The 26320-nt window shown below is 41.3% G+C and overlaps 1 protein-coding gene and 2 long non-coding RNA genes across 4 annotated transcripts in view; 1 reads left to right on the top strand and 2 right to left on the bottom strand.

Annotated features, from left to right (window-relative positions):
* Nucleotides 1-25461, bottom strand: part of MREG (melanoregulin) — a 152710-nt gene extending 127249 nt beyond the window's left edge. The window contains exon 1 of one of the 2 annotated variants that reach the window (XM_073633581.1): nucleotides 25246-25461. In XM_073633581.1, coding sequence (XP_073489682.1) covers nucleotides 25246-25312 — 67 coding nt within the window. In that variant the 5' untranslated portion in view covers nucleotides 25313-25461. The remainder of the gene's footprint in view (nucleotides 1-25245) is intronic. The other variant, XM_073633580.1, reaches the window with a different exon arrangement.
* Nucleotides 1507-5226, bottom strand: LOC141146864 (uncharacterized). Its single transcript, XR_012244993.1, has 3 exons — nucleotides 3644-5226; nucleotides 1942-3532; nucleotides 1507-1830 (listed from the first exon to the last, which is right to left on the bottom strand). It is a non-coding gene; the product is annotated as an uncharacterized lncRNA (long non-coding RNA).
* LOC141146863 (uncharacterized) lies at nucleotides 5728-11534 on the top strand. Its single transcript, XR_012244992.1, has 5 exons — nucleotides 5728-5885; nucleotides 5997-7587; nucleotides 7699-9289; nucleotides 9401-10991; nucleotides 11103-11534. It is a non-coding gene; the product is annotated as an uncharacterized lncRNA (long non-coding RNA).
* Nucleotides 25462-26320: the final 859 nt, after the last annotated feature.

Here is a 26320-nt window from a genome sequence, read left to right as displayed (position 1 = left end):
GCAGCACTGACTTGCATCACTGATGGGCACAGATTGGCCTCACTGATGGGCACAAACTGACATCATTGATGGGCACAGATTGGTGCCCTGATCATTTGTACAGGTCTCCCCTGTGAGGAGATGACACTGATCAGCTCTCCTCTTTTCACACTCAGTCAGTGTGAGGGGAGGAGAGCCAATAAACGGCATCTTCTTGTTTACATGTGATCAGCTATGATTAGACACAACTGATCACATGGGTAAAGAGCCGTGTCATTGGCTCTTTACAGAGATCGGGGTAGCCTCGTGTCCCAGGGACACAGCGTGCCCCCGCGAGCGTGCGATTGCGATGAGACTGGCCGACATCATATGATGACAGGCCAGAACAAGAGAGCATCTCGACATTGATTTTTACTAATAATTCCATTCGAAAATGTAGTATCAATCCTGTAGAAGTCCTCATGAAATTGATCAATAATACTAGTGGGAATGGAACAATACCACTTATTGTTTTCAAGGACTTTGTTGCACATTTGGAGATTCTGTGTATTGTCCATAAGGACAATATCCCACTTTGTCTGACGGTTTGATGGTTATATTGGGATTATACATTCATTCGTGAAGAGCTTTCCTCTCTCCTTCAGTGAGGTTGCTGGATTCTTTTTTAACTTTAAGATTTCTAATTTCTTCACATGTAAGGTTAATGAGGGCAGCCACATTAGCGTTCAAATTAAGAGGAGGGAATTAATCCGATTTCTTTTTGTTAATAGTGTAAGTGTGGGTGGGCACTGGATCGGTTGGTTCTACTAAATCTAGTAGTTGTTCCATATCCAAGAACTCAATATGGTCTTGTTAATCCTGATCTTCTAAAAGGGAGATCGGGTCCTCAAGAGCATTGACATCCTGGTCTCCATTGTTTATATTGTTGGTGGATTGCTTTTTATTGTATGTTTTTAATTTTAACTTTCTAGCAGAGTGGAGATCTTTCAAGACTTCAAATTGATCTAAATTGTTATCAGGACAGAAACTTAAGCTTTTCATAGGAAATTGTGATTCTTCATTAGAAAGTGTGTGGTTTGGACAAATTAAATATGGTCAGTCCAGAGTCATCGTATTGTCTTGACTCTGAGGAGGATTTCGTGTTCTGTGATGTATTGGGCAGGATCATATTGGGATTGTGCTGCTGTTCTAAAAAAATATTGGTCTGAGTGTTTTGTGTTTCATGATTATGTGGAATAATCAGACCGTGTGTCTGTATTTTGGACTCCTTGGAGAAGATAGGATAGGAAAAAAGAGAAGTACCATCACCACCCGTGCTTTACTTTCCACCAAAGAGGATCACTATCACCAGCATTGAATTTACAGATTCTACCATAAGCACAATGTAGGTGGTGTTGGTGAGACCCATTTCTGCATTATTAGTTTTGTAGCAAGAATTAAGAATCTTGTTACTTCCAGTACCTACCTACTTCCATTTCCCAATGATCTTTGCATTGTAGTGGAAAAATAATAAAAGAGTATGGGACTTTAAATGAGGCAGGTTCAAACACAAATTTGAGAGTAAAAATAAATACTTTTAATGTACATGAGTATCAAGTTGCGTAACGTTATATATAACAAAAAATTGCTCAGTGCATATGCAGACATCTTGGAAAGTAAATTGCATACATATAAACAGAGTGTAAAACATAATTGCCATAACAAGGGGACAATAATACATATTTCATGAGTATAACTTGTAATATACAGTAAAATTCATAAAAATCTTGGTGGAAATGTGAGGGGTTACATCCTCAACAGCTCGACGCGTTTCGTCGGTTAGCCGACTCATCAGGAGCGGATATTGAATATCTGTAAATAATGGAGATGTTCTAAATCAAAAAATGGGGCCCATGATATGGAAAGTATTATATGTAAAAAGATATATATAGAGCATAGAGATGGTCAAATCCACAAACTTACATCCCATTGGAACACTGAACTCCGAATAATCCCGGTGTGCAGGGGTCACCATATCAAGCCTCCCCGGGAGCTGAGGTATAGAAGTCCGTCCATAAGTAACAGGCCCACACTGAAAACGTCCCCAACCAGGAAACAAATGTAGTATATTGGGTATTGTGCCAATAGTGGCCAGTAAATCTGTAAGATAATTAAAAATATTGTATATGATACACCCGGCAGCACTGTCAAGCATAGAAAAAATAGGGATACATGGGAGGAAAAAAGGTAAAAATAGGGTGACAAAAGTGCAGGATGGGGTGTAGGTAGTGATATACCTGCTGGATAGTGTGCAAAGCAGAGATAAAGGTGGGATGTAAAGGGGGACCAGTGAGAATTCTGAAAGAATAAGTAAGCAAACACTGGGAGCGTGCTTACAGAGAAGAAACCTATTCGGTGATGTTCATGAGACAACGATACAAGTATAGAGTGGAAAAAAGGTGAAAAAGTAGAATATAAACAAGCCGTGACATATAGAATTACCCTGTAGTACCAGGTATAGGTTGTACGTGTGCAGTAAATCAAGCAGTGCAAGCCGGTCATCTGGTCAGTTGTAAATGGGGACTCCCAGGTGAGCCGGTCAAATAGGGCAGACAATACCAACGTCACGCAAGCGTGATGACGGGCGGGAAGCGTCTGCCCGCCAATGGCGCCAGACCTAATCCCGCCAATGTATCAGCCAGATGGAGAAACCGCAAAACCAGACGGCGCCAACTAAGGACGTCACTGGTGCGGAATGCGTGGCGTCGATACGCACGAGGCTAGCGGTCCCCATGACACCCGTGAATAGCAAGGGCGGCAAGGGGCGGCGCCTGATGCGAATCGCAGCTCCCGGGAAATGGAAGACAAAGGCAACCAAAGCAAAGCAGGCACGATGAACAATATCCACTAGGGATGAAAAAACTGTGGAGCATAAGTCGGTACAAAAAAGGGGGGGAAAATATCTAAAACCCCACGTATCGCAAGTGCATAAAAAATAGTACATAACATCCAGAGGTTGGGGATTATAAGGTCCCATCAAACCTTCGGGTAGATATATGAGTATAAAAGGGGTAGCTACATGCTACCCATTGTGTAGGAACTCTGCCTCCATCCCGGTTTCAACATACAACAGAGGGGGGAATGTATATCTCCATATACTGGGACTTTAAATGAAGCGCACAAGGAAAGGGGGGTAGTGCGCCTCCATCCCTAATTATAAATTCAAAAAATAATAAAAGAGTATGGGACTTTAAATGAGGCAGGTTCAAACACAAATTTGAGAGTAAAAATAAATACTTTTAATGTACATGAGTATCAAGTTGCGTAACGTTATATATAACAAAAAATTGCTCAGTGCATATGCAGACATCTTGGAAAGTAAATTGCATACATATAAACAGAGTGTAAAACATAATTGCCATAACAAGGGGACAATAATACATATTTCATGAGTATAACTTGTAATATACAGTAAAATTCATAAAAATCTTGGTGGAAATGTGAGGGGTTACATCCTCAACAGCTCGACGCGTTTCGTCGGTTAGCCGACTCATCAGGAGCGGATATTGAATATCTGTAAATAATGGAGATGTTCTAAATCAAAAAATGGGGCCCATGATATGGAAAGTATTATATGTAAAAAGATATATATAGAGCATAGAGATGGTCAAATCCACAAACTTACATCCCATTGGAACACTGAACTCCGAATAATCCCGGTGTGCAGGGGTCACCATATCAAGCCTCCCCGGGAGCTGAGGTATAGAAGTCCGTCCATAAGTAACAGGCCCACACTGAAAACGTCCCCAACCAGGAAACAAATGTAGTATATTGGGTATTGTGCCAATAGTGGCCAGTAAATCTGTAAGATAATTAAAAATATTGTATATGATACACCCGGCAGCACTGTCAAGCATAGAAAAAATAGGGATACATGGGAGGAAAAAAGGTAAAAATAGGGTGACAAAAGTGCAGGATGGGGTGTAGGTAGTGATATACCTGCTGGATAGTGTGCAAAGCAGAGATAAAGGTGGGATGTAAAGGGGGACCAGTGAGAATTCTGAAAGAATAAGTAAGCAAACACTGGGAGCGTGCTTACAGAGAAGAAACCTATTCGGTGATGTTCATGAGACAACGATACAAGTATAGAGTGGAAAAAAGGTGAAAAAGTAGAATATAAACAAGCCGTGACATATAGAATTACCCTGTAGTACCAGGTATAGGTTGTACGTGTGCAGTAAATCAAGCAGTGCAAGCCGGTCATCTGGTCAGTTGTAAATGGGGACTCCCAGGTGAGCCGGTCAAATAGGGCAGACAATACCAACGTCACGCAAGCGTGATGACGGGCGGGAAGCGTCTGCCCGCCAATGGCGCCAGACCTAATCCCGCCAATGTATCAGCCAGATGGAGAAACCGCAAAACCAGACGGCGCCAACTAAGGACGTCACTGGTGCGGAATGCGTGGCGTCGATACGCACGAGGCTAGCGGTCCCCATGACACCCGTGAATAGCAAGGGCGGCAAGGGGCGGCGCCTGATGCGAATCGCAGCTCCCGGGAAATGGAAGACAAAGGCAACCAAAGCAAAGCAGGCACGATGAACAATATCCACTAGGGATGAAAAAACTGTGGAGCATAAGTCGGTACAAAAAAGGGGGGGAAAATATCTAAAACCCCACGTATCGCAAGTGCATAAAAAATAGTACATAACATCCAGAGGTTGGGGATTATAAGGTCCCATCAAACCTTCGGGTAGATATATGAGTATAAAAGGGGTAGCTACATGCTACCCATTGTGTAGGAACTCTGCCTCCATCCCGGTTTCAACATACAACAGAGGGGGGAATGTATATCTCCATATACTGGGACTTTAAATGAAGCGCACAAGGAAAGGGGGGTAGTGCGCCTCCATCCCTAATTATAAATTCAAAAAATAATAAAAGAGTATGGGACTTTAAATGAGGCAGGTTCAAACACAAATTTGAGAGTAAAAATAAATACTTTTAATGTACATGAGTATCAAGTTGCGTAACGTTATATATAACAAAAAATTGCTCAGTGCATATGCAGACATCTTGGAAAGTAAATTGCATACATATAAACAGAGTGTAAAACATAATTGCCATAACAAGGGGACAATAATACATATTTCATGAGTATAACTTGTAATATACAGTAAAATTCATAAAAATCTTGGTGGAAATGTGAGGGGTTACATCCTCAACAGCTCGACGCGTTTCGTCGGTTAGCCGACTCATCAGGAGCGGATATTGAATATCTGTAAATAATGGAGATGTTCTAAATCAAAAAATGGGGCCCATGATATGGAAAGTATTATATGTAAAAAGATATATATAGAGCATAGAGATGGTCAAATCCACAAACTTACATCCCATTGGAACACTGAACTCCGAATAATCGCAGCTCCCGGGAAATGGAAGACAAAGGCAACCAAAGCAAAGCAGGCACGATGAACAATATCCACTAGGGATGAAAAAACTGTGGAGCATAAGTCGGTACAAAAAAGGGGGGGAAAATATCTAAAACCCCACGTATCGCAAGTGCATAAAAAATAGTACATAACATCCAGAGGTTGGGGATTATAAGGTCCCATCAAACCTTCGGGTAGATATATGAGTATAAAAGGGGTAGCTACATGCTACCCATTGTGTAGGAACTCTGCCTCCATCCCGGTTTCAACATACAACAGAGGGGGGAATGTATATCTCCATATACTGGGACTTTAAATGAAGCGCACAAGCCACTATTGGCACAATACCCAATATACTACATTTGTTTCCTGGTTGGGGACGTTTTCAGTGTGGGCCTGTTACTTATGGACGGACTTCTATACCTCAGCTCCCGGGGAGGCTTGATATGGTGACCCCTGCACACCGGGATTATTCGGAGTTCAGTGTTCCAATGGGATGTAAGTTTGTGGATTTGACCATCTCTATGCTCTATATATATCTTTTTACATATAATACTTTCCATATCATGGGCCCCATTTTTTGATTTAGAACATCTCCATTATTTACAGATATTCAATATCCGCTCCTGATGAGTCGGCTAACCGACGAAACGCGTCGAGCTGTTGAGGATGTAACCCCTCACATTTCCACCAAGATTTTTATGAATTTTACTGTATATTACAAGTTATACTCATGAAATATGTATTATTGTCCCCTTGTTATGGCAATTATGTTTTACACTCTGTTTATATGTATGCAATTTACTTTCCAAGATGTCTGCATATGCACTGAGCAATTTTTTGTTATATATAACGTTACGCAACTTGATACTCATGTACATTAAAAGTATTTATTTTTACTCTCAAATTTGTGTTTGAACCTGCCTCATTTAAAGTCCCATACTCTTTTATTATTTTTTGAATTTATAATTAGGGATGGAGGCGCACTACCCCCCTTTCCTTGTGCGCTTCATTTAAAGTCCCAGTATATGGAGATATACATTCCCCCCTCTGTTGTATGTTGAAACCGGGATGGAGGCAGAGTTCCTACACAATGGGTAGCATGTAGCTACCCCTTTTATACTCATATATCTACCCGAAGGTTTGATGGGACCTTATAATCCCCAACCTCTGGATGTTATGTACTATTTTTTATGCACTTGCGATACGTGGGGTTTTAGATATTTTCCCCCCCTTTTTTGTACCGACTTATGCTCCACAGTTTTTTCATCCCTAGTGGATATTGTTCATCGTGCCTGCTTTGCTTTGGTTGCCTTTGTCTTCCATTTCCCGGGAGCTGCGATTCGCATCAGGCGCCGCCCCTTGCCGCCCTTGCTATTCACGGGTGTCATGGGGACCGCTAGCCTCGTGCGTATCGACGCCACGCATTCCGCACCAGTGACGTCCTTAGTTGGCGCCGTCTGGTTTTGCGGTTTCTCCATCTGGCTGATACATTGGCGGGATTAGGTCTGGCGCCATTGGCGGGCAGACGCTTCCCGCCCGTCATCACGCTTGCGTGACGTTGGTATTGTCTGCCCTATTTGACCGGCTCACCTGGGAGTCCCCATTTACAACTGACCAGATGACCGGCTTGCACTGCTTGATTTACTGCACACGTACAACCTATACCTGGTACTACAGGGTAATTCTATATGTCACGGCTTGTTTATATTCTACTTTTTCACCTTTTTTCCACTCTATACTTGTATCGTTGTCTCATGAACATCACCGAATAGGTTTCTTCTCTGTAAGCACGCTCCCAGTGTTTGCTTACTTATTCTTTCAGAATTCTCACTGGTCCCCCTTTACATCCCACCTTTATCTCTGCTTTGCACACTATCCAGCAGGTATATCACTACCTACACCCCATCCTGCACTTTTGTCACCCTATTTTTACCTTTTTTCCTCCCATGTATCCCTATTTTTTCTATGCTTGACAGTGCTGCCGGGTGTATCATATACAATATTTTTAATTATCTTACAGATTTACTGGCCACTATTGGCACAATACCCAATATACTACATTTGTTTCCTGGTTGGGGACGTTTTCAGTGTGGGCCTGTTACTTATGGACGGACTTCTATACCTCAGCTCCCGGGGAGGCTTGATATGGTGACCCCTGCACACCGGGATTATTCGGAGTTCAGTGTTCCAATGGGATGTAAGTTTGTGGATTTGACCATCTCTATGCTCTATATATATCTTTTTACATATAATACTTTCCATATCATGGGCCCCATTTTTTGATTTAGAACATCTCCATTATTTACAGATATTCAATATCCGCTCCTGATGAGTCGGCTAACCGACGAAACGCGTCGAGCTGTTGAGGATGTAACCCCTCACATTTCCACCAAGATTTTTATGAATTTTACTGTATATTACAAGTTATACTCATGAAATATGTATTATTGTCCCCTTGTTATGGCAATTATGTTTTACACTCTGTTTATATGTATGCAATTTACTTTCCAAGATGTCTGCATATGCACTGAGCAATTTTTTGTTATATATAACGTTACGCAACTTGATACTCATGTACATTAAAAGTATTTATTTTTACTCTCAAATTTGTGTTTGAACCTGCCTCATTTAAAGTCCCATACTCTTTTATTATTTTTTGAATTTATAATTAGGGATGGAGGCGCACTACCCCCCTTTCCTTGTGCGCTTCATTTAAAGTCCCAGTATATGGAGATATACATTCCCCCCTCTGTTGTATGTTGAAACCGGGATGGAGGCAGAGTTCCTACACAATGGGTAGCATGTAGCTACCCCTTTTATACTCATATATCTACCCGAAGGTTTGATGGGACCTTATAATCCCCAACCTCTGGATGTTATGTACTATTTTTTATGCACTTGCGATACGTGGGGTTTTAGATATTTTCCCCCCCTTTTTTGTACCGACTTATGCTCCACAGTTTTTTCATCCCTAGTGGATATTGTTCATCGTGCCTGCTTTGCTTTGGTTGCCTTTGTCTTCCATTTCCCGGGAGCTGCGATTCGCATCAGGCGCCGCCCCTTGCCGCCCTTGCTATTCACGGGTGTCATGGGGACCGCTAGCCTCGTGCGTATCGACGCCACGCATTCCGCACCAGTGACGTCCTTAGTTGGCGCCGTCTGGTTTTGCGGTTTCTCCATCTGGCTGATACATTGGCGGGATTAGGTCTGGCGCCATTGGCGGGCAGACGCTTCCCGCCCGTCATCACGCTTGCGTGACGTTGGTATTGTCTGCCCTATTTGACCGGCTCACCTGGGAGTCCCCATTTACAACTGACCAGATGACCGGCTTGCACTGCTTGATTTACTGCACACGTACAACCTATACCTGGTACTACAGGGTAATTCTATATGTCACGGCTTGTTTATATTCTACTTTTTCACCTTTTTTCCACTCTATACTTGTATCGTTGTCTCATGAACATCACCGAATAGGTTTCTTCTCTGTAAGCACGCTCCCAGTGTTTGCTTACTTATTCTTTCAGAATTCTCACTGGTCCCCCTTTACATCCCACCTTTATCTCTGCTTTGCACACTATCCAGCAGGTATATCACTACCTACACCCCATCCTGCACTTTTGTCACCCTATTTTTACCTTTTTTCCTCCCATGTATCCCTATTTTTTCTATGCTTGACAGTGCTGCCGGGTGTATCATATACAATATTTTTAATTATCTTACAGATTTACTGGCCACTATTGGCACAATACCCAATATACTACATTTGTTTCCTGGTTGGGGACGTTTTCAGTGTGGGCCTGTTACTTATGGACGGACTTCTATACCTCAGCTCCCGGGGAGGCTTGATATGGTGACCCCTGCACACCGGGATTATTCGGAGTTCAGTGTTCCAATGGGATGTAAGTTTGTGGATTTGACCATCTCTATGCTCTATATATATCTTTTTACATATAATACTTTCCATATCATGGGCCCCATTTTTTGATTTAGAACATCTCCATTATTTACAGATATTCAATATCCGCTCCTGATGAGTCGGCTAACCGACGAAACGCGTCGAGCTGTTGAGGATGTAACCCCTCACATTTCCACCAAGATTTTTATGAATTTTACTGTATATTACAAGTTATACTCATGAAATATGTATTATTGTCCCCTTGTTATGGCAATTATGTTTTACACTCTGTTTATATGTATGCAATTTACTTTCCAAGATGTCTGCATATGCACTGAGCAATTTTTTGTTATATATAACGTTACGCAACTTGATACTCATGTACATTAAAAGTATTTATTTTTACTCTCAAATTTGTGTTTGAACCTGCCTCATTTAAAGTCCCATACTCTTTTATTATTTTTTGAATTTATAATTAGGGATGGAGGCGCACTACCCCCCTTTCCTTGTGCGCTTCATTTAAAGTCCCAGTATATGGAGATATACATTCCCCCCTCTGTTGTATGTTGAAACCGGGATGGAGGCAGAGTTCCTACACAATGGGTAGCATGTAGCTACCCCTTTTATACTCATATATCTACCCGAAGGTTTGATGGGACCTTATAATCCCCAACCTCTGGATGTTATGTACTATTTTTTATGCACTTGCGATACGTGGGGTTTTAGATATTTTCCCCCCCTTTTTTGTACCGACTTATGCTCCACAGTTTTTTCATCCCTAGTGGATATTGTTCATCGTGCCTGCTTTGCTTTGGTTGCCTTTGTCTTCCATTTCCCGGGAGCTGCGATTCGCATCAGGCGCCGCCCCTTGCCGCCCTTGCTATTCACGGGTGTCATGGGGACCGCTAGCCTCGTGCGTATCGACGCCACGCATTCCGCACCAGTGACGTCCTTAGTTGGCGCCGTCTGGTTTTGCGGTTTCTCCATCTGGCTGATACATTGGCGGGATTAGGTCTGGCGCCATTGGCGGGCAGACGCTTCCCGCCCGTCATCACGCTTGCGTGACGTTGGTATTGTCTGCCCTATTTGACCGGCTCACCTGGGAGTCCCCATTTACAACTGACCAGATGACCGGCTTGCACTGCTTGATTTACTGCACACGTACAACCTATACCTGGTACTACAGGGTAATTCTATATGTCACGGCTTGTTTATATTCTACTTTTTCACCTTTTTTCCACTCTATACTTGTATCGTTGTCTCATGAACATCACCGAATAGGTTTCTTCTCTGTAAGCACGCTCCCAGTGTTTGCTTACTTATTCTTTCAGAATTCTCACTGGTCCCCCTTTACATCCCACCTTTATCTCTGCTTTGCACACTATCCAGCAGGTATATCACTACCTACACCCCATCCTGCACTTTTGTCACCCTATTTTTACCTTTTTTCCTCCCATGTATCCCTATTTTTTCTATGCTTGACAGTGCTGCCGGGTGTATCATATACAATATTTTTAATTATCTTACAGATTTACTGGCCACTATTGGCACAATACCCAATATACTACATTTGTTTCCTGGTTGGGGACGTTTTCAGTGTGGGCCTGTTACTTATGGACGGACTTCTATACCTCAGCTCCCGGGGAGGCTTGATATGGTGACCCCTGCACACCGGGATTATTCGGAGTTCAGTGTTCCAATGGGATGTAAGTTTGTGGATTTGACCATCTCTATGCTCTATATATATCTTTTTACATATAATACTTTCCATATCATGGGCCCCATTTTTTGATTTAGAACATCTCCATTATTTACAGATATTCAATATCCGCTCCTGATGAGTCGGCTAACCGACGAAACGCGTCGAGCTGTTGAGGATGTAACCCCTCACATTTCCACCAAGATTTTTATGAATTTTACTGTATATTACAAGTTATACTCATGAAATATGTATTATTGTCCCCTTGTTATGGCAATTATGTTTTACACTCTGTTTATATGTATGCAATTTACTTTCCAAGATGTCTGCATATGCACTGAGCAATTTTTTGTTATATATAACGTTACGCAACTTGATACTCATGTACATTAAAAGTATTTATTTTTACTCTCAAATTTGTGTTTGAACCTGCCTCATTTAAAGTCCCATACTCTTTTATTATTTTTTGAATTTATAATTAGGGATGGAGGCGCACTACCCCCCTTTCCTTGTGCGCTTCATTTAAAGTCCCAGTATATGGAGATATACATTCCCCCCTCTGTTGTTTGCATTGTAGTGGTGGAGTATTTAAGAAAGAGGATTATATATATATACAATAAGATATATTATATACAGTGTTTGTGTATATATATATATATATATATATATTATATAAATAAGAGAAAGAGTATAATATATTCTTGTTAAAGATCTATATGGAGTGAGATTCACAATTGATCTCAGAGGGTTACGTTTATACTGAGCAGTTTGGGACATGATGTACGAACCGAAGGAACCTATAAAAGAATTCTCTATGCATATCATACTAGCTTTGTATTTGAGAAAATTATTTACAATCATTGTCAGTATGCAGCTGGTGAAGAAGCATAACCCTTTTTGCTTGCCATGCTTCCAAACCTCCCAGCATAATGATTTCCTCCAGGTTATAATTATTACATAAGGGGGTAAATGTGGTATATGCCTTATATTGTAGCATATTCTTTATATAAAGGGGTAAAGTAAGCAGTTATAGTTACCCAAGTTGTCCATCTTCTAGAAATTGAACAAGGGAGGGTGTGGAAGTGATTGTGGCCAAAACTGCCTGAATTTTGTTCATGTAACCCTATCTGACCATAAATTGCAACTGAGAAGCTAAACAGTATCCATATAATTTTTAGTATGTTTACCCTTCCCACCACAGATAAAAGTGGGTTAAAGGATCGGTTCATCTTTAGTAACATATTACATGTTACACCCCTATTCAGGGTGTTTCGCAATGCATGTCAGCTATACTTTGCATTGCAGCCCCGCACTTTTTCCCTAGAAGCCACAAAAGTGAGTTTTGTCATTTCTCTGCTGCAGGGGAAACCTCAAACATAGGATCATCGTCTCCTGGAGAAGGAAGATGCCAAATTGACTACTCTTAACATCTTTTTCAAAACCGTGGCCCAGCTATATGATGACCCTCAGCGTGCGGCTTCTGCAGAGGCAGCTCGCCACTCTCTCCAACGAGGCTGCAGAGCGATTGAAGACTATGTGACAGAATTCAGACGTTGGAGTTCTGACACAAGCTGGAATGACTCTGCACTGCATCACCAATTTCACCTGGGACTTTCTGAACCTCTGAAAGATGAACTGGCCAGGTAGGAGTACCTAGTTCTTTGAAGGGACTGATTGCCCTTTCAATCCAGATAGACTGACGACTCAGAGAACGTCGGCTTGAGAGATCCACCAGCCAAGTCCATCCTGTATGGATGCTGCCTAAGGTGTCGTCACCAGTCAACCCGGTTCTTCCAGCTGCACCTGCATCCAATGAACCCGAACCCATACAGTTGGGTCTCCTATGCCCTTTGCTTACACCAAAGGAAAGTCAACATTGCAGGCAGCATAACCTATGCCTATACTGTGGAGAGGCAGGTCATTACGTGCAGAACTGTTCTTTGAAATCACGTTAAGTGCCTGTCCATCTCTTCTACTAGTACCCTATCAGCTCTGACTACCTCTACTCAAGTAACACTGCTGCCAAACAAGCCTACTGCTGCCAAACATGCCTACTTTGTCTCTCTTATTAATTCCTTGTCATCCAGTCCCCGTCGGCTCTTCTCGACCTTAAACTCTCTGCTTCGTCCCCCACCCCCTCTACCCACTAACTCACTCACTGCCCAAGAGATTGCCAATCACTTCAAATACAAGATTGATGCAATTCGTGAGGACACCTCCACTGTACATGCATCTTGCCCACCCAACATACCTTGCCTAACAGCACATTCAACACTCTCCTCTTTTGAATTGGCTACTACTGAAGAGGTTACAAAACTTTTCTCAGATGCACACCTAACCAATTGTCCCTTGGATCTTGTTCCCTCACAACTACTACGGTCACCCTCTTCTTCTATCCTATGCTCCCTCACTCACATCTTCAATCTCTCCCTCTCTAGTGGCACCTTCCCCTCCCCTCTAAAACATGCGCAGATCACTCCCATACTTAAAAAGTCCTCACTGGACCCTACCAACCTGAACAACTTAGGACCCATCTCATTGCTCCCATTCACCTCTAAACTTCTAGAACGCTTAGTGTACAACCTTCTTAGCTCCTACCTCAGTGAAAATAACCTTCTTGACCCATTACAGTCTGGCTTTCGCTTGCAGCACTCCACGGAAACTGCCTTACTAAAACTCACTAACAATTTACTAACTGCTAAAACCAACATCCAGTACTCCATATTCCTACTATTTGACCTCTCTGCGGCCTCTGATACTGTTGACCACCCGCTCCTTCTCAATAAACTACATTTCCTTGGCCTCCGAGATTCTGCTCTATCCTGGTTCTCTGCCTATTTATCACAGCGCTCCTTCAGTGTCACCTACAACTCTGTCTCCTCCTCTCCATTGCTCCTTTCTGTGGGAGCCCCCAAGGCTCTGTTCTTGGACCCCTTCGCTTCTCTATCTACCTCCTCCCTTGGTCACTTGATAACCGCCCACGGCTTCCAATACCCATTATACGCTGATGACACCCAAATTTATCTGTCTACTCACCTCACTCCTTCAGTCTCCTCTCGCATTACTAATTGACATATCAGCATGGATGTCGCACCACTTCCTTAAATTAAATCTCTCTAAAACTGAGCTATTAATATTCCTCCCTGCCCGTGCCCCCCTCCATGACTTTTCCATCAAAATCAACAATGCAACCATCAGTCCCTCCCCTCACGCCAGGGTACTAGGTGCAATCCTAGACTATGACTTTTCAGCCTCAAATCCAATCGTTGTCAAAAGTTTGTAGAATTCACCTCTGTAACATCTCTAAAATTCGCTCCTTTTAACAAATGAAACTATCAAGCTCCTCATTCACTCATTCACCTTGTTATCTCTCGCCTTGACTATTGCAACTCCCTTCTCATTGGCCTGCCTCTTTATAGGCTATTCCCTCTTCAGTCTATCATAAATGCTGCTGCCACACTTATACACCTTACTAACCGCTCAGTGTCTGCCAACCTTCTCCTCCAATCTCTACACTGGCTCCCAATCACCCAGCGAATTAAATTCAAAATACTAACCACAACATACAAAGCCATTCACAACTCTGCCCCAAGCTACATCACCAATCTTGTCTCCAAATATCACCCAAATTGTCCTCTCCGCTCTTCTCAAGACCTCCTACTCTCAAGCTCTCTCATCTCCTCCTCTCATGCTCATCTCCAGGATTTCTCCAGAGCCTCTCCCATCCTCTGGAACTCGCTAAATCCACCTGTCCGGCTATCCCCTACTCCTTGCTACCTTCAGGTAATCACTGAAAACTCATCCCTTTAGGAAAGCCTATCACGTCTCTAACTAATCTTTTACCACTTCCATCAGCTCATTCTCCACAGTTACAACATTTTGTACCACCTGCCCCACCCTATTAGATTGTAAGCTCTTCTGAGCAGGGCCCTCTTAATCCTCTTGTATTTTATTGTATTATAACTGTATTGTCTCCCTTTTATTTTGTAAAGTGCTGCGTAAACTGTTGGCGCTATATAAATCCTGTATAATAACAATAATAATAATAATAACACTTCCTATCTCCTTTCAGCTTTCAGGAAGAACTATTCCGGTGTCCGCAATCATTGAATCAGGGACCTGCAGCTTGTCCTTCGCAATGCAGTATCAGATTCCTCTTTAGACCAAGTGGCCTGTGCAACGCGCCAGTCGCGTTTCAGTACTTTTTATTCAAGGACTTCCTGGACATTTTTGTCATTGTTTATCTTTATATTTTGACATTTTCTGTCTCCCTGGAACTTCATCATACACATGTCAAGAAAGTTCTTAGCCTGCTCAGGCAACACAGACTTTACGCAAAATCAGAAAAGTGTGAATCTGAGCAACAGAGCATTCAGTTATTGGGATTCATTCTCTCCACTGAAGGAATCAAGATGGATCCACAGACAGTTTCTGCTATGCTGGACTGACCCGCTCTAACCGATAAGAAAGGAATTCAAGGTTTTATCAGTTTTGCTAACTTCTACCAGGTTTCATTAAGGGATTTTCTGAAATCATCGCCCCTATTACATGATTAACTGATCAGAACATGCTTTTTTGTTGGTTTTCTGAGGTCCAGACTACTTTTGAAAGGCTAAAGGGATTGTTCACGTCTGCACCCATTCTAATCCATTCCGACCAGCTCTTTTTTATATGCTTGAGATGGATGCTTCCCGAAGACGTGGTAGGTGCAGTTCCATCACAGCACCAGGAATTTAAGACTCTGCTGAACCCCATAGCATTCTTCTCGCATAAGCTTTCTATCGCTGAAAAGAACTCTGATGTGGGAGACCATGAATGTAGGAGACCATGAAGTCCATGCTGGAAGAATGGTGGTACCCCCTGGAAGGAGCAGCGCATCCCATCCTGATCTACACTGATCATATGAACTTTGAGTACCTAAAGGCGAGACTTCCAAGACTAACAAGCGACTGAGACTTCGTCAAGCCAAGTGGGCACTCTTCTTTTCTAGAATGGTGTTTCACATCACATACAGACCCGGGTCCAAGAACACCAAATGCTCTGTCTCGTATGTTCGACGACCCTAAACAACCACCTTCCTCTGATACCATCCTATCAGCCAGGAACTTATTATTATTACAAACGGACCTTTTAACCCAGGTTAAACAAGCATCAGTTGGGGTGACACCCCCTCAGGAGTTCCAATGACAACTAAGCAAGAGTTGCTGTGGTTGGAAGAATTTTTTTGTGCCTGAAGAGGTCTGTTTACCAGTACTCAAGCTCTGTTATGATCATCCACTAGCTGGTCACTTCGGGATTGGTAAAACCACCTATTTAATCCAACGCCTGTTCTGGTGGCCAGATCTAGTCAAGGACTACAAAGATTACGTCAGCTCCTGTATCGATTGTACCCTTAACAAGAGCAGCAGAAACAAAGCCTAAAGTTTTCTCGGGAGAGAAGCAGGCCCAGGCTGCCCATGGTGGGGGGCGCAATGTCAGGAAATGAACATTTGTGTGCGAAGACACACAAGCCTAAGAAATCCTGCCTGTGACCAGTTAGCAGGTGCACATGCGAATAGTGCAGTGTGTCAGTGCTGTTTGGTCTATTACGTTCCTGTGTTCCTGTTATCAGTTCCTGCTGTTCTTCTGTTGCCGACCTGATCCTGCCTCTGACTCTGCCTGAATGCCACCTGTACTGACCCCTGGATTGACACTGGAATATGCTTATGCCTGCTCCTTCTGCTCATCTGCTCTGCTGTTACCGACCCTGTCCTGTTTTGGAACCTATTGAATAGGTATGTGTATGTCTAGTGAGGGGATTATGTGTATTTTTGAAGTCCCTCGATATACAGTAATAACAAGGAGATTAGACTTGTCTGCCAGAAATTGAGCAAAACTTTTTAGAAACTCAGGACCGTTTAGGTGTAATGTAAATGTTGGTCAAAATGCATGTAATGGAATAAATAATGCAAAGCATAAAATTATATTCACCTTATGGTAGAGCAGGGTCTGCCTGCAGGAAAAAGGATGCTTACTCCACGCAAGTAATTGATATTATAATATTGTATAGAATGCTGGAATTGCACTTTTTTTAAGGAAGTGTGCACAGTCTTTATTAATATATGACTCCTGAAGACAAACCACTGACAAAACATAGTACGTTTTTTAATTGGGTCACGGAGAACCTTCAAATTCCAGAAGATAACGTTAATATTTGGTATACTCCACATGGTAACAATCAGGAAATATCATTATGGGAAGGAAACAGTTGTATGCATTTGTAATTCCCTCCAGATGAGAGTTTGCACAGGTAACTTTCAAGACAATTAGGAGTAGCATGGGGTAAGCAAATTATTGAGTCTCTCCTGCAGCTTGTCAGTCACCATTCAAATGAAAATAGTAAGAAAAACAACAAACACCCTTTCCAAAATAGTGGAGAGAAAAACACAGGTGAGTGAAAAAACATCCACACAAGGTAACATGGGAGGTTACAGCGAAGGTAGCTTGACAGTCAATGACAGCATCCTCTGGAGTGTCATTGTGAAAAAGTCAATGATAACACCCTTTTAAACAATAGGAAAACAATAATCCCTTTTTGAATCACAGCTGAGAAATAGTACTACTTTATTACCATTAATGGTGCTAATAAAGGTCTTCCTCTAGTTTTCTTGAGTGGGATTTTTCTGTTTTTATAGTTCAATAATTTTATTAAGAAGGTTCTGGGAGGGTTCCCCAGAGGGAAAGTTTGGCTTAGGACCCTATGAACAGTGGATTAAGACAGTCCTTTCCAAATGTAATTAAGTGTGAAGATTCAATACATTTCATTATTTTTATTATTATTATACAAGATTAATATAGCACCAACAGTTTACACAGCACTTTACAATATAAAAGGAGGCAATACAAAAAAATACAAGAGGATTAAGAGGGCCCTACTCAGAACAGCTTACAATCTAATAGGGTGGGTGGTACAAAAGGTTGTAACTGTGGGGAATGAGCTGATGGAAGTGGTAGGAGATTAGTTGGAGACGTGATGGGCTTTCCTGAAGAGATGAGTTTTCAGGAATCGCCTGAAGGTAGCAAGAATAGCCGGACCAGTGGAGGTAGTGAGTTCCAGAGGATGGGAGAGGCTCTGGAGAAATCCTGGAGACGAGCATGGGAGGAGGAGACGAGATAGCTTGAGAGTAGGAGGTCTTGAGAAGAGCGGAGAGGACGATTTGGGTGATATTTGGAGACAAGATTGGTGATGTAGCCCGGGGCAGAGTTGTGAATGGCTTTGTATGTTGTGGTTAGTATTTTGAATTTAATTTGCTGGGTGATTGGGAGCCAGTGTAGGGATTGGAGGAAAGGGTTGGCAGACACTGAGCGGTTGGTAAGGTGTATAAGTCTGGCAGCAGCATTTATGATAGACTGAAGAGGGTATAGCCTATGAAAAGGCAGGCCAATGAGAAGGGAGTTGCAATAGTTAAGGCGAGAAATAACAAGGGAATGAATGAGGAGTTTGGTGGTTTCATTTGTTAAAAAGGGGCGAATTTTAGAGATGTTACAGAGGTGAATTCTATAAACTCCTGACAATGATTGGACTTGGGGCTGAAATGACAAGTCAAAGTCTAGGATTACACCTAGTACCCTGGTGTAAGGGGAGGGGCTGATAGTTGCATTGTTGATTTTGATGGAAAAGTCATGGAGGGGGGCATATGCAGGGGGGAATATTAATAACTCAGTTGTAGAGAGATTTAGTTTAAGGAAGTGGTGCAACATCCATGCTGATATGTCAGTTAGTAAGTTAGTAATGTGAGAGGAGACTGAAGGAGGTGAGGTAAGGAGTAGACAGATTTGGGTGTCATCAGCGTTTAAGTGGTATTGGAAGCCGTGCACGGTTATCAAGTGACCAAGGGAGGAGGTGTAGATAGAGAAGAGGTCCAAGAACAGAGCCTTGGGGGACCCCCACAGAAAGGGGCAATGAAGAGGAGGATACAGAGTTGTAGGTGACACTGAAGGAGCGCTGTGATAGATAGGCAGAGAACCAGGATAGAGCAGAATCTCGGAGGCCAAGGGAATGTAGTTTATTGGGAAGGAGCAGGTGGTCAACAGTATCAAAGGCCGCAGAGAGGTCAAGTAGTAGGAGTATGGAGTATTGTTTGTTGATTTTAGCAGTTAGTAAATCGTTAGTGATTTTTAGTAAGGCAGTTTCCGTGGAGTGCTGCGAGCGAAAGCCAGACTGTAATGGGTCAAGAAGTTTATTTTCACTGAAGTAGGCGCTAAGACCGTTGTACACTAAGCATTCTAGAAGTTTAGAGGTGAATGGGAGCAATGAGATGGGTCTTAAGTTGTTTAGATTGGTGGGGTCCAGTGAGGGCTTTTTAAGTATGGGAGTGATCTGCACATGTTTTAGAGGGGAGGGGAAGGTGCCACTAGAGAAGGAGGGATTGAAGATGTGAGTGAGGGAGCATAGGATAGAAGAAGAGGGTGACCGTAGTAGTTGTGAGAGAACAGGATCCAAGGGACAATTGGTTAGGTGGGCATCTGAGAAAAGTTTTGTAACCTCTTCAGTAGTAGCCAGTTCAAAAGAGGAGAGTGTTATTATGTTTCAGTCAGTTTTCAAGGTAAAGCAATCAACTGTAATTAACTTTTATATAGTTACATTGTTAGTCAGGTTGAAAAAAGACACAAGTTCATCTAGTTCAACCAATAAAAAACATCATACAATCCCATATACACAACCTACAGTTGATCCAGAGGGAGGCAAAAAAAAAAAAAAACAGCAAAGCATGATCCAATTTGCTACAGATGGGGAAATAAATTCCTTCCTGAATCAACTTTCCCTATAAATGTTAGTACCCAGTAAAATTATGTACATTTAGGAAAGAATCCAGAACCAGCTCTTGAGGGAGTCTATTCCAAATTTTCACAGCTCCTACTGTGCGGAAAACTTTCCATATTTGGTGATGAAAGCTCTTTTCCTCTAGATGTAAAGAGTGCCCCCTTGTCCACTGTAATGACCTTAAAGTGAATAACTCAACACCAATGTTAAACGTACACAGCAATGTCTCCTTATTTCAAAGTTCAAGTATTGCATCATGAAGTTTCGACAGAAATTTATTTTCTTTACTCCACACAGAGGACCAATGATTCTCCCTTGCCTCAGCTCCACAGAGGAGGCATGTATAATAACTCCTGGGGGAGTATAGCCAAGGATGCCATACTCCACTGGATTGATGGAACCTGTATACTGACTACAGAACATGGTGATCTCTCATTCACCCACTCTCCAAAGAAATCCAAGGGATGACTTCTAGGTCTCCTCCCAACTGAGCCATGCCTCCCAACACCACACTCACTGACATGCTGTCTCCTGACTAAAGAAAAGCACCTATCAAAGAGAGGGCAGACCAAGACCAAACAAGGAATGATTAAGATTAAGAATAACTTAAGTGTCCTCTTTTACCGATACTGCCATTTAAGTGAAAACAGTTAAACAAGTGGGGTGCAAAAATCCTCTGCAATGCTGAAAATATCTAGCTCTTGTGAGTAAATTAACAAACTGCTTTCAGCTGGCTAAGGCGTGAATGTCTATTTTCAGATCATCTAACCCTGAGAAAGTGAACTTTCCTTCACAGAGTAGAATTTTAGGTCTAGCTTCTCACAAGAAGTAATGTGCAGGTCCAGTGTGTCTGCTTATTGAAGGAAAAGTATGCCCAAAGCTCTTTTGGCCATATTTCTCCTGTAGGATAACAGGGGTGAACTACGTTCAGCACTCCTGTAACCCAGAATCAACCGACACTCAGCTAAAGGTGTAAAAAAGTTAGGTATTATGCTCATCTTTTCTTTGTCTTCCATGATGCATGGGATGACGTCATCCTTTTAAAGATCCTGGGGAATGGTGATTACACCAAGTTTCATGGGAAGATCCTGCAGAACAGTGCTGGGAGCACCTTCTCAGCAAGTTTTGATCTACTCTAAGTTCCCCGGATCTCACCAGAAGAAGGATGGCTGCACCCTCGCCACAGTGCTGAAGATGGAAGCCAGAAGAAAAGTGAGTATAACATCTAACCAGGTTATTTTTAAAAAGTAGACCTTGCATTTTAACTGCAAGGTCCATTTAAAAGCTAAATGTTCCTAAACGCTTGAAGAAGTATTCATTTTATTATATGCTGAATGGGGGCTTGTTTACATCTGAAGAAGTGACATGCATTCAGCAGCATTTTTCAGTGTAGACAAATTTCAGAATTTGAAGATGAGAAATCCACTGTTTCCAGTATAGTTTGTTCACACCAATGCATTGGAACATGTAGTAGGGAAAAAACTCTGAAAGGTGCATTTTGAGTGATATGACCTTTACCTTGTCCTCTAAAACAATTTCAGTTGAGTCTTTTAAAATGTATCATGATTCAATTTTCATGCTTGTAATAAAACTCAAAGTTTTGATGTGAACAACTTCTATTGTGCCACTCATTACCTTAAAGCACTGAGCACTGTGCTCCCCTGTTCCCCTCATGCAGTTCAATACAACATTGAAAAAATTACATAAAAGTGGGGCAGAACAAAGAAGAACAGTTATTTAGAAAGATGCTTAGTGTATATTTTTGCATGTTTCCTACTGCAGTAGTTATTATTAGAATCAATATTATGATGGGAGTTGCCAAGCTATGAAATTTCTAAGACACTGTCTAAATCTTCCCATCTGGAAAAAAGGAGTAAAAAAAATGTCTCTTGCCCTTTCTGTACAAAACATTAAAAATATTTGGCTTTAAAAACATTTTGTACTTTAAAATTCAAGTGCCTGTTGCACTATTATCTAAAATGTAACCAAGTACACTTTGTGTGAATTCTGATTGGCACCTGGAAAAGGGAATGCTTGAAACAGAGTGAATCTCCCACTATGTCCAGGAAGGTCCTAGAGATGTGTACTTAGTTTGTATAGGAAGGAGTCCATGGTGTGCATGTGTGGGAGGAAGTAGGAGAAAGTGTTGTGCGGTGCTGGGCAGACCACTCAGGGGATCAATGACAGGTAAGTATGTGCTCTTATAAAACTGCTGGCAGAAGGGGTTGGGGCACTCTAGCGGTGCAGGCTCGATAAGTGCATGTAACATTTAATGGACAATGACAATGGAAAATGACATGCTGCATTACCTTTTTCAGGAAAGTATGCCTGAGATTTCAATAGAGTCCCATACTTCTGCTACCCTTGGTGAATGCAATTTACAAATATCTACATAAAATTTGTTTGTGGACAGGGCTGGGTTTAATGCACCCAAGGCCACTTTGTAGTTACCTAGCCTTTGACCACTTACCTATTAAAGCCTAACTCTTTGTATGACTAAAAGAAAACCATAATTCATATTACATTTGTGTGCATACAAAGAAAGTATGTTCACTTGGGTAAGAAAGTTGTCTGCCACCCTCTTGAAGATTTGCTGAGCAAGAATTGTTCACAAAAAGGAAATGACTGATAACCGTGACCCAATTTACATATGCTAGCAATTAAAAGAAAATAAAAAAAATCAAATTAAATTATAGTAATATATAAGAAATTAGATACATTTGTGCCACTAAACATATAAGTGCTTACACCAAAAAGATGTCAATTCTATCCCAATATACCATAAACAGTAAACAGTGTCCATTGATTCCAACAAGAAACAAAAAAAAAAGTCCAAAGTGAATCCAAGCAAAAACATGATACTTCAACACCAAAGTGAATGATTGTGCCTCCTCTCAACCAGCATGTGTGTGTACAGCTCACTCACCAGAACCTCTTGACCCCTTTTTACAGGAAGTCAAGAACAGCATTTGGTGATCTCTTGTTGGCAAGTTTCTGGGTTCAGAACACTCTTCTTCTATCCACTCAACCACCACTCCACCCATTCAGCCAATGACTCGAATGTACGGAAGGCATCCAGAACCAAACCGGCCATAATGGTGCTCCGGCGCCTTTAAACACTCAGCATAAAGCTTGCATAAAGAGGAGGAGAGAAGAGGAACCTCTTACGGTGTAGTATGTTGAAAATATATTAAGAACAAAGTAAAATTGCAAACAAAACAACAGGGGGTGTGCAGCGCTTCACTGTGGTTAGTAAACAAAAGTCTTATAGTATGAATAAAGTCCCAAAATATAAATCCGGGGCTTGACTTAAAAAAAAATCTTCTGTGTATACCAGGATAAATCCAGCAATATGTGTGATATGTCTAACCACTCACCAGAAAGTGGAAAAAATACAGCATCAAATAAACATCACCCAATGTGTTTGGGAAAGGTCTGTCACAATCGTGCACCTCCACCAATCTAAACACTTAACAGATGGCAAACAATGATATGCCTTAGACTGTTACTCTGAAGCAAAGAGTCATCTTGAGCTAGCGCTCACTTTTTCTTTTTTGTTTCAAAGTAAAATTACACTTACACTAGGATAAAGTAGTTCCAGCATTAAAATCAGCGTGGAAATGCCGGTTTGCATTCCACCTGCGTTCCAAGCTGGCAGAAGTGATGTGTCCCGGAAGTCCCACCCAAGAACATATTCTTTAGCACAATTCATAACCACCATTTGCTTCACAGGTTTTGTCCTTTTTGCGCAGGTATAGGACTTTCTAGCCCTATTGTTTAACCAAGAAATGTTCACACCGTTATGTTGTCATTCGAAGCATTAAGGACATTTCCACAAAAAACCCTGCATAAACAATTAAAATGCTTGATTACAAGCAATTTCACAGGAAATGCCATACAAAATATCTGTAAAAAAACCTTTCCACTTTCAATGAAGCACTTTCAAAATGTTTGATAGCACTTTCTAACACTTGTACATTCACATATGCTTTTGCTAGGCCTTTTCAAGCTTTTCTAGTTTTTGCAAATGCCGACTATAAATATCCCTAGTCATATAAAACATTTGTGCATGCATGAATAGCTCTTATCTACTCATTGTAGACAATGTAAGTGTTACTCCTTTTTTTTTCCTCCCTTGATCACATATCTTTCTCTGATTAACATTTTTATTACACAATTCCTCATTTGTATATTGCAGTTATGTGCTTAACATATCACATGATCCAACTCTAATCACACATGCTACTGCTAACTCTGCTCTTTACACTGGTATAGTGTGACTCACTGCAGGTTCACACATCATAATCAGAGATCTCGCTCCATTTTCCTCAATCTCTACTGCCCCCACCACTAGACATCTCCAGGTCTATTTTCTCCACACACGTCAACATATACGTCTGTACTCCCACTCCTAATAACACACATCTCCCATCACACACGTATTATGCTGGACAGGCGTCTCCAATATTACCATTCTATACCATTATTGTTACTTGTACTTTTTGCAGATTCTACACATTCTAGGCTGCACAGTATAGAGTCCTCTCTGCATACCATATAGCAGGATAACCAACACAACCTTCATTATCTCAGTGTAGCTACAGCCTACCATCCACTCAACTATAGAATGCAGAATTCATACATAGAATTGTATGTCCAAACATTTTTACGGCAGCTGTGCCAAAAATTGCCAAGATCGTGAACAATGCATGATGTTTTGTTTTTTTTAAACTTGTAGTAAAAAATGTATTTTCAAATTGAGCTTTACAGTCACATTGCACATCTTAGGAAAGAGATACTCCTAAAGTCATACTCAAACAGAACTGTTAAGGGCTAACCATAATTCAATACAAAGACAGGTTGCATCAGTACTAATTTACTGCTAGATAACTAGTTCTTCACTTATTGTAAGCAACTGGTGATATTCTTTAAAGGCATTGCACAAATGGTGTGGCTGGTGCCATCTGTCTACGCATGAATAGAAGACAGTGTGACATCTATTGTGTTGAAAAGGCAGCCTGTGTTAATTATGAGACACATACAATATAAAAAAAAACAAAAAACATGGTATTGTGAAATATACATGGTATATGTATGAACAGAAAGACAGATGTACTACAGAAAGAGATGACAGCAAGCCGGATATAGATAGATAGATAGATAGATAGATAGATAGATAGATAGATAGATAGATAGATAGATAGATAGATGGTACTGATAGATGGTTTAAATGATAGACATAACATTCTAGATAGATAAATAGATATGGAATAAGAAGCTAGTCCTTTTAGCTTGAATCAAATGCAACTGCATTAGAGAGATTACTGTTCTGCTTTTAAAGAATTGTGTAATCTAATGTCCTTATTTGTGAAATGAAGGTTGCCTGGATAAAAATGCAATGGATTCATTGCTGCATGGGCACAGACATAGATGATATGATAGGTATTTGTATCCATACCTTTTGTCTTAGGATCAAATCCATCCTTCTGCAGAGCAGATTTCTCTGCAGGTTGCGGATCCCTCATTTTTTCCAACTGAAGACTGTGCTGAATTCACTTGATGCTCAGTGTGTGACTGCAAAACTGCACAGGCAGCAGCTGAACCAACACAGGTGGGGAGAGGGGGAGAGCAGGAGAGCTGCAGCAGTACCGTCAGTCCTAGAGTGTTATAATGCAGCTGCTACCCATACTGTAGATCTTGAATATATCAGCCCCTCTGATACTTGAATCATGAGTGTTATACATTTGATTAACACCTTATTATAGAACTAGAGGAAACGATCAGTAATCAAATACCATTTCTACAGCGGTAAGATCTGATAAAAAGCAAGTGATGCATTGCTTGCAAAAAATGTCTAAAGGTGCATTGATAAATGCTTTATTGCAAGGAATAGTCTTTGCAAAAGAGGATGTTCCAACCAGGGTTGCCAACCGCCAGTAAATTTACTGACAGTTTGTAAAAATCAATGATTTTTTAAAAAAGCCAGTAAATATTAGGGGCTGATAATTTCATGCTGTGTTGACTTTTTAAGTGTAAATCAAGCAAATTACTTTGTTATAGGTATTGTCAGTGGTTCCATATCATGTTTATACTGTTCAAATATTCACTGTGTTAGTTTTCAATAGGAGTTCTGTAATTTCTCAGGTTGCCAGTAAAAAAATGTGCTCCGCCAGTAAATATTCCAAGTTTTGTCAGTAAAAAATGCTGCGGGAGGTTGGCAGCCCTGACCTCCTGGTAAAAAAAATCACCAATGTCAATAGAATATCATCTCTGATTCTGTGGACAAAAATAAGTAGTTTTTTTGTTTGCGGCCCATCAATCTATTAAGTCGATCATGAAGAAGTCACAAGTGGGCCTGGTAGACACTTGTGGACAGATGCGTCCACTTGAGAAATCTGCCTGTTTATGGTCTCATGAAAGCCTAAGGAATATTGACAATTCTCATCTTAGGAACCAAACTCTAAATTGCAGAAACTGAAAGTCATTGGAGTCAGTTTGATTTTACGCATCAGATACTTTAAGCTGATGGGGCA

Source organism: Aquarana catesbeiana, linkage group LG06 (assembly GCF_042186555.1).
Source record: "Aquarana catesbeiana isolate 2022-GZ linkage group LG06, ASM4218655v1, whole genome shotgun sequence".
Lineage (NCBI taxonomy): Eukaryota > Metazoa > Chordata > Amphibia > Anura > Ranidae > Aquarana > Aquarana catesbeiana.
Note: the sequence above shows the minus strand (reverse complement) of the source record. Positions and strands in the feature narration are given on the sequence as shown.